The sequence below is a fragment of the Nicotiana tabacum genome, chromosome 1 (assembly GCF_000715075.1).
Source record: "Nicotiana tabacum cultivar K326 chromosome 1, ASM71507v2, whole genome shotgun sequence".
In the NCBI taxonomy this organism is placed as follows: Eukaryota; Viridiplantae; Streptophyta; class Magnoliopsida; order Solanales; family Solanaceae; genus Nicotiana; species Nicotiana tabacum.
The window spans coordinates 36,421,115-36,430,753 of record NC_134080.1 but is presented as its reverse complement, the minus strand read 5'-3'; the positions used below and the strand labels follow the sequence as shown (position 1 = coordinate 36,430,753).

The following is a 9,639-nucleotide window of genomic DNA, read 5'->3' as shown; positions in this document are numbered from 1 at the left end:
CTGTTGACTGCAAAGTAAACTTCCAACTAACTGGTGCCTTTGCAAAAGTAAACACATAACCAGTAGTTGATCTTCGTTTGTCCTGATCACCCGTAAAATCTGAGTCACAATATCCAACTACAGACTGATTGTCTTCCTGCTTAAAAACTAACCCAACATCTATATTATTATGAATATACCGTAGAATCCACTTCACCGCTTGCCAATGCTCCTTTCCGGGATTATGCATATATCTGCTAATAACTCCAACAGCTTGTGAAATGTCAGGCCTCGTACAGACCATTGATACCAATTGTTGCGGAAGCCAAATGTATATAGTATGAATAAGTCACAACTACTATACCAAAAATTATGACAGCCACCAAATAATAAATAAGACAATAAAGCAGCAATAAAAGGAACACCAGAATTTACGAGGTTCGGCTAATTTTGTCTACTCCTCGGACACAACCAATATTTTATTCCACTCCAAAAATACAAGTGAAATAATGCTAAAGAAAGAAGATACAAATGCCTTAAGAAAATAAGAAGGCAAATGAGAGGTGTATTTAAATTCTAAACATTAGACCTCCTTTTATAGGAAAAAATTCCTTACCAAAAGGCTAACCCACCAATGTGGGATTTGCCAAATTCAACAAACTCCCTCTTTCTCTTCTTCTTCCTGTTCCATTTCTCTTCTTTATTCCATAGTTAACCTAGTTAGTAGTTGCAGCTGATAGATTGCAAATATGAATTGAGGAAAAATTAGGTTACTTTGATAGAAGAACAAGAAAATGAGGTGGAATTTGTCTTCAAAGGAATTCGCCTATGGCATTTAGTGAAAATAATTTTGAATTAAATATTTTTTTAGGCTTTTTGGATGATTTAGCTTAGTAGAACAACAATAGGTTTTTATTGGAAAAAGATAGGTGAAGGGCGAGGGGTTGATTTTGTGGTAGGTGATTATGGTTTGAACATCAAACTTCCGTATAGGAGGAAGAAGATGATAATGGTTGAAAATGGTGAGGCTTGGTGTTATTGGTGAACTATTGACGGTGTGTGATAAAAAAAAAAGAAAGAAAAAGAAATTAAAAGTTTTAAAGAATTAAAATGTAGAGCCCAAAAATTCATATATCATATAATAAAGACCAAACATGTAATATGATATTCACGCTAGGGCAATTGTCCAATTCAGTCATGTTGAAGAGGTAACATAAGAATGTATCAGGTTTACAAATTAGTATAAATTTAAGTGATAAGGAGGCCATTTAGCCTTTCTTTAATAAAATAAGACGTTACAAACGTTACAAGCACCAACTCTCTTCATATATTGAAATTGACACTTCACATATCGAAGTTGCATTTTAACTTGTACTATTGACTAGTGACCGTATTTGAGCCCCTCTTCTCTCTCTTTTCCTCTCAGTTCACTTTCTTATTTCACGAACTGGTGATCAACTCGAAATTAGTTCTAAATTTTGAAGAAAAAAAATCTCAGAAATTTGTAATGGAGGGGACGATTCGATGCTCAGCAAACTATGTGCCGTTGAGTCCAATAAGCTTTTTGGAAAGAGCAGCAGTGGTGTACGGCAACAGAATTTCTATTGTTTATGGGGATGTTAAGTTTACTTGGGCAGAGACCCGCCAAAGGTGCCTCAAACTCGCTTCAGCTCTCATCCAGCTTGGGATTTCTCGCGGTGATGTCGTAATGTTCTTCTCTTCCTTCTTTTGCTTCATTTCCTCTGTTTTCTCTCTAAAAAATTATACTTCCGTCCCGAATTATGAAGTTTCAATCACAATTTAATTTTAAACTTATTATTTTATGCTTAATAAAATAATTTGTGGCTTGCTTTAAGCAATAATTTTATGTCAACGAGAAATATTTGATTCATTAGATATCACAATTGGAATTTATTGTTATGACTCCAAATTCAATGGACTCCCAATCATTTTTTTGCTGTTAGGTCCTTCAATTCTTACCATGTTAGCTATGTTAAAATATAACTAAGAACCTGTATATTCAGTAAACTGGGTCATGCTGGGTGTTAAAATGGGTTGATTATATGGCCTTTTTTTTTATTAAGCAAATTAAGATTGTCACATCAGTTTTCCAGCCAAAAATGAATTTTATGTTACAAAAAAAAAAAAAAAAATAAGTGACTTTTTTGTTTTAAAGCTTAACTTGAATGACCGTTGGTAAAATTTACTCCAAGGCGGAGGGTGTATCTTTTTTCTTTTTAATCTTAATTATTCACCTTGTCCCTCTGACTCTACTTATATGTGTCTGCAAAACTGATACTGAGACCGGATGAAGCCAGAGTTTGGCATCTATGCAGACCTTTACCTTTACCCTGAGGGAGTAGAGAGGTTGTTTCTGAAAGACCCTCGGCTCAAGAAGACGAAAAGAGATAATATATCAGTATCATCAACAGAAACCATAAAAATAATAACAGCATCATAAAAGCCAAAAAATAGATGAAAAGCAAAAGCAATAACCAGTAAATGGACCCGACACTATGAGAGTTTGGTAATTATGGATTAGGTAGGTCTACGGATAAAACAATAGTGTAATTATGATCAGTCTTGAGTGTGGTAGGTTTAGTCTTTAATCGGATTTTGAAGTCTTTAATGTTGAAGTTTACTTTCCAATATCTCCTTTCTCTGATCATTTGCAAATAATTTATTTTTGCTCTGAATGTGGGTGAGAAATTCTCTCCTCCTCATCTTGTTTTGGTGTTAATTGGAGTTGCTTTCTCCAAGAAGGAGGACCTTGAACAATTGTTGTGGATGCCCTGTCATGGATAAGTCATTATTAATTGTTTTTTGTTATTTTGTTACTCTTGGTGCTTTAAATCCCTATGGCTAATTTATTTATGTGTCACTGACTTGTGCAAAAGACGGCAAATTCATATAGCTGTCAATATACAGCAAACAAGTTTCTTCATTGATTATTATTTGTGTAGATTCCACTATTATATGAAGTAGTATTTAATTTTACCAAAAAATTCAATTTGATATTTTTTTCCCATTGTTGCCTTGAAATTACCTCTTGGAATTCATACTCGTGAACTTTATGATGAATGTTGATATTATTCTAGGGGAATCTTCCCATAGTGACTGATGAAGAAAATATGCTACTTTCTTAGAGGACTGATTTGGTTTTCAGGAAGAAATTTCTCAAGCATGTAGGATAATCAGGAAAGGCCAAAAGCCGTCCCTTATCTTTGAGCTTAGACTCAAAATCGTTCATATTCTTGTGCATGGAGAACTATTATTCTTTATGATGCTTACTTGCTGCTCAGGTGATATTGCAATTAGCCCTTGTGCTACCAATGACCGGAGCAGCACCAATACGAGCTCTAGTGGCTGTTCTGGCTCATGAAAGGTTGCATAATTTGGAAATAGACCCTCTCAATGTCTATGATCAATGATCATCAAAGAGAAACACTACTTGCACCTACACAAGCTCTCGTGGCTGTTCTTGCTCATGTTTACGTAATTTGGAAATAACTCGCTGAGACGTGACTTAAAGATGGAGAAAAGACAAAAGTTGCCTTTAACAAATACCTCATATAATAGAAAAAGTAAGTGGAGAAAAAGAAAGTAAAAGAGATGGAAATATTTGTGTACACTCTATCTTTTAGACACTAACTTTTTAATCTTCCAATAGCTTTACCCGTGATGACAACAGCCTCCAAGATTTCACCAGACTGTTCAAAGTATTTATTTATTCATGGTCTTCTTTGAGTCTACCAACTGAAACCACCTACAAGCACCTTGGTGTAACTGGTGTATCCGCGTTGATGCATAACGTCTGATGGAGTCATCTTACGAATACTTATAAAACCTATAACTTTTCTTCGAGTTCTATCTCATCAAAGACTTGTTCACAGAACTACTCTGTCATAAATAACAGCTGCATGGGGAGGGAGCAGAAGTTACCACTTTCGCAATCAATGATAGTGTTTTATGTCAAAGGATAGGGATGCATTTGAGTGTAAGCTCAAAGATTAGCAACTATCGGGCCTTTTCTCTTGGACAATTATATACTGAATGATGTTTTCATTGTTTTATCAAGTTTCAATTACTTGGAGAATCCAAACAAAGTTAGACGTTGCCAAGCATCTGCCTTCTCTTTCAGTGTTAGCTAATCTTGTTTCTGTTTTTTATCTCTTAAAAAAGTGTGCATTCTCGTACTCGTGCTGCCCTTATTCTTTACTAATTATAAGCAGGTTGCTGCCTTGGCTCCAAATATTCCTGCTATGTATGAGCTACACTTTGGGGTGCCTATGGCTGGGGCAGTTCTTTGTACTCTTAATGTTCGTCACGATTCAGCAATGGTGTCGGTGTTGCTCAAACATTCAGAGGCAAAAGTCATATTTGTAGATTATCAGTTCCTTGATATTGCTAAGGGCGCATTAAAAATTCTTTCGAAGGAAAGGATCAAATTGCCTTATCTAGTCCTAATCCCCGACTGTGACAGGCAGCTATCTATTGTTCATAATAGGACATTGATACCGGGAGATCTGGAATACGAGTCATTTCTAGTGACCGGGAAACCTAATTTTGAGATAGTATGGCCAAGTGATGAATGGGGTGCCATTGCTCTGAATTATACTTCAGGTACAACATCCAGTCCAAAAGGGGTAGTCTACAGCCACAGAGGAGCGTATCTTAATTCTCTGGCTGCAGTTCTTCTCAATGAAATGCCTTTAATGCCTGTCTACTTATGGTGTGTTCCCATGTTTCACTGCAATGGATGGTGTCTAACTTGGGCTGTTGCAGCACAGGGTGGCAAAAATGTTTGCCTTAGGAATGTCACAGCCGCAGGAATTTTTACAAGCATAGCTGGGCACCAAGTGAGCCACATGGGTGGTGCGCCTACAGTTTTAAACATGATAATAAATGCACCTCCTAGTGTTCGGAGGTCACTTCCAAGGAAAGTAGCAGTGATGACTGGTGGTGCACCACCACCTCCTCAAGTGCTATTTAAGATGGAGGAGCTCGGTTTTGATGTAACTCACTCATATGGTCTAACTGAAACCTATGGTCCAGGAACGGTTTGCACTTGGAAACCTGAGTGGAGTTCTTTGTCACCTGATGAGCAGGCAAAGATCAAGTCTCGTCAGGGATTGCACCACATTGGCATGGAGGAAGTAGATGTGAAGGATCCAGCTACAATGAAGAGCATACCGCCAGATGCAAAAACCATGGGTGAGGTAATGTTTAGAGGAAACACTGTAATGAATGGGTACTTGAAGAATCTCAAAGCCACAGAAGATGCTTTCAAAGGGGGTTGGTTTCGAAGTGGAGACCTTGCAGTGAAACACCCCGATGGTTACATTGAATTGAAGGATCGCGCAAAGGACATCATTATTTCAGGTGGAGAAAACATTAGCACGATTGAGGTGGAGTCGGTGATATTCAGCCATCCAGCCGTTCTTGAGGCTGCTGTGGTCGGAAAACCAGATGATTACTGGGGTGAGACACCTTGTGCCTTTGTGAAACTAAAGGATGGTAATACTGCAACTGCCGATGAAATCATCAAGTACTGCCGTGATCGTTTACCACATTACATGGCTCCTAAAACAGTAATTTTCGACGATTTGCCCAAAACTTCTACAGGAAAGACACAAAAATTTGTTTTGAGACAGAAGGCCAAAGCTATGGGGAGTATCTCAAAGGCCAGCAAACTATAATTCATAACTTTCCAGTGTTGTGGATAGACTGATAACATTATTGCTATAATGAGATATGGTGGCCTCTGTTTTATTTGATTGAATCACATTTATGTTGTGGGAATGCCTGTTGTATATGATAATCTACAAATTTCACAGCCATTTTAGCTGCACAACCGCAAGGTTAGCAAGTAAATGCTTATAGCATTGTTTCATTAAAAGTTTTTTTTGGTTTCCCACCTGGTGTCCTGTACCCGCACTGGAGCCCGACTATATCTGGATTCGCGCCGGGTAAGGCCCCATTCGGGGGTAGCTCTCCCTACCAAGGATTTTTTCATACCCAGGGCTCGAAATCCTGACCTCTGGTTAAGGGAGGATCCGTTCTATCCACTGCATCACATCCTTTAGTGGTTCATTAAAAGTTAACTTGTGGTATCTTGGTGACTTTTGGTTACAACATACCAAAATAACTACCTATGTGACTTTTTGACCTTGTGGTTTTCTGGAGGGATATTATTTTTCATGAAAATTTATCTTCGGTAAGTAGGAGCGGCGCTAGGCGGGCAGAAGTAGGTTCAGCTGGATACCCTTCTCCGAAAATTATACTGTGAATATAAGGGTAAATTTTTTTCTTCAGGTATATTTATTAGATATTGAAACCCCTTAGCTTTTTCATGTATTTACTTTTTTTATTTTCTTGAATCACGTTGATGAAAATTCTGCTTTCGCTAATGTTGTTAAGGACATGACTTCATTTGAAAATATGTTCTCACTGAAAGGAAGAGGAGCCTTGGAGTAACAATAAAGTTGTCTTCATATTATCTATAGGTCACAAGTTCGAGTAGTGGAAGCAACCGCTAATGATTGTATTAGAGTAGGCTGTCTACGTCAGACCTCTTGGGCTACGGTCCTTCCCCGGACCCTACGTGAATACGAGATGCTTTGTTCACCGAGCTGTCCTTTTTTGTTTCTCTTCTCATTCAAAGATATCCTCTCCAAAGGACATGCCAATTCATGAAAGTATGTTTTATTGAAAGACTAGGTGGCGATAGCCCGTGCCAGCTCAGACCCAACATATATCTAGTTTTGTTTTTCAATTGAGGTAATGATAGTAGATAAAATAATCTATATTGAAATCTAAATAGATGACCATAATCCAAAAGAGTCTTCTATACTATATGAGCCTAATTTTGCTCTTCTATTTACACTATCTACAAAAAACAATGCTCTTTTAACTCCACTTGTTCTCTTTTTCAACTTGTATGTAATTGCGCAATAGCGTTTGCTTCAGTGATATCTGTAGCACCTTTTTTTCTTAACAGAAAAACTTGATAGTGCTGCTGCAACACAGAAAATGAGGTATACCAAATGAATAGTGCGTGGTGGTCCATCCCATGAGCAGTTGTTGGGGAAAATTGAAAGCAGCTGAGCAAAATGATAAAGTCTCCACAGTAGAGATTGCCAAGGTTACCAAATTCAAAAGGGAAAAGTGCCGAATATGTCCCTCTACCTTTGGCTATTATCTTTCATTTAACCTCCATTATACTATTTCGTCAAATTTATCCATACCGTTATACTATCCGGCCAAATTTACTCCTACCATCAGCAAAATTTTAAAAATTACCCCTTAATCTGTTAAGTAATCCAAAATCTCTCAATTTTCTTTTATTTAAATCACTTGTTGTTCTTCTTCATCCACTATTTTCGAAATAATTGACATTTACCTACTTGCTTAATTGGAAAAAATAAATAAGAGAAAGAAGTATTAAAATAATACAACCGTTAATAAATAGGTATAATAAATTGAAGAATCTAAATTAGGTTGCTTGTCTAAATTTCAAAAGTATTTATAACACCCCAATTTTAATGAATTCGTTGCACCAAAGGTATAGCGACTTTGCAAGTATTAGTGATAGAAGTTGAAGTTCCACGGAGACTTTACATTGTCGAATTCAACCTTGATTTAATTAAATGCCTACGCATTGTGCACTCTTGAGTTAGTCAATCGAACTCTACACTAGCCAGACAATAACAAAATATATTAGAATATTCATGTACATGCATGATGATCAACTGCATATAATACATAATAAATAGACCCACAGAATTTTACGGTGTATATATAGTTGAAAAACAAATAAAATTTTAAACCAATTCCAAACTCATTATCACAAGAAGAGAAGTGGATGCATTGGTAATTAAAAATATCCATGAATAATTTGTATAGTTTAGTACCTTTAGCATTCATATCAATAGTAATTTCTAAAAATAGTGGAGGAAGAACAACAACAAGTGATTTGAATAAAAGAAAATTAGGAGATTTTGGATTACTTGATAGATCAATGGGTAATTTTTAAAAGTTTGCTGATGGTAGGGATAAATTTGGCCGGATAATATAACGGTAGGGATAAATTTGGCCGGATAGTATAACAGATATTAAATGTAGACAATATCCGAAAGTAAAGGAGTATATTTGGCCCTTTTCCCAATTCAAAATGACCTATGAATTTTTTTTCTAGTTAGCATATATCGACAATCCAAAGGGTAATATATTAAAAACACAACAGCATACCTGCCCTTTTCTTCGTAGAGATGTCGAGAAGAGTATCTTGCTTCGTTTCTTATACATAATAGAAATGTAGATTGCTAATACTAACTATTGTATGGGTCGAAATCTGACCAAAAAAGAATCTGCGTAAAGAGAAATGGCAGTCACTTGGACGAAGTCGTATTCTTACAACGCTATAGCAACAAGCACCTCGGCCACGACCGAGGTCGTGTACTTAGAATGCTTGTACGACGAATTGGACGCTACGACATTTCAGAGGGTCAATCTGTAAAACAGTTAAATAAATTAGATACTATGGCTAATGATCGTTGTGTAAAGGAGAATACCTAGTATAAATATTAGGTGAGAGAAGGAATAAAGGGGGGGGGAGTAAAACCACACACTTCATCACTAATAAATGAAGGATCAGAAACTGGCCATTCATTTTTCTCTGTAACCATTGTTATGGAATAAACACAGACATACCCCGTGGCCATTAATGGTGAATTCTTTCCTTCTTCATTATTTTACATTATAGAGTAACGATGCCGAGAATGAATGCAAGCTCATCATATTCATTTGACTCTTTTTGTTATCTTGTGAGTTCATAAGCTTAACCTTAGCCAACTTTTCTTACTTAGCATTTATGGATCTAGAGTGAATTATCTTTAGTTATGATTTGCTCTCTATTTTCCTATTCAATTAATTTAACAAAAGGTCTCATACTTTTTGGTCGAACAATTTGGCACCGTCTGTGGGGATTTTTTAGCCAAAGCCTTAGTTCCTTCTAGATCCAAGCATGGTCTTAGCTCTATCTCCCGTTCGGTGAAGTTTCACCCTTTCATTACGAATGTCAACTTGCTAAACTGGTCGGTAAACCCCCGAAACTGCCAAACCAACCAAGGTTAAATCCTTACGCGAAATCAGAGTTATGCCTGGTTTGCACACGAAAGCTGCGATGCGCCACAACAGCAGCCCTGATGCATTGTGAATATGAGCCATCGTCGTGTGACTATGACTATGCACACCAAATGAGCCCGTAATCCCATTTCCAGGTTAGTACCCAACACCTACATCCTGCACATATCGCCTTTCCTCCTACTGTATGTGACGATGCTTGTATAATTTATTGATTAAAATACTCCTCGTCTGTATGTTTGTGGTATGACTTACATTTTTTTCATCTTTGCACGCCCAGGACTTAGATGAACTAGGACTCGAACTCGAGACCCTAATTGGGAGGGGGGGGGGAAGCGGATCGTCCACCCACGAGATGCCAAAGCTCAACTGGTGACGGGGTTGCACGTAAAACTGAAGCCGACATCAAACTGGAAACTAGTACCAAAATACAGAACCAGGCGAGCCGCGATCCCTAGTTCATTGCCAAACGAGGGAACTTCCCAGATATAAAGAGCGCAGTTGTCGAGGGAAGCG

The 9,639-nt window shown here is 37.4% G+C and overlaps 1 protein-coding gene across 1 annotated transcript; it reads left to right on the top strand.

Annotated features, from left to right (window-relative positions):
- Nucleotides 1-1,301: 1,301 nt before the first annotated feature.
- Nucleotides 1,302-5,761, top strand: LOC107818580 (butanoate--CoA ligase AAE1-like). Its single transcript, XM_016644618.2, has 2 exons — nucleotides 1,302-1,684; nucleotides 4,212-5,761. The coding sequence occupies exons 1-2, from the start codon at nucleotides 1,487-1,489 to the stop codon at nucleotides 5,676-5,678; spliced, it is 1,665 nt and encodes a 554-aa protein (XP_016500104.2). The 5' UTR covers nucleotides 1,302-1,486; the 3' UTR covers nucleotides 5,679-5,761.
- Nucleotides 5,762-9,639: the final 3,878 nt, after the last annotated feature.

Excerpts from the sequence above, each read along its gene's own strand:
- LOC107818580 (XM_016644618.2), top strand. The coding sequence starts at position 1,487 with ATGGAGGGGACGATTCGATGCTCAGCAAACTATGTGCCGTTGAGTCCA. Across the intron at positions 1,685-4,211 it reads GGATTTCTCGCGGTGATGTC|GTTGCTGCCTTGGCTCCAAA; the intron begins GTAATGTTCTTC and ends AATTATAAGCAG.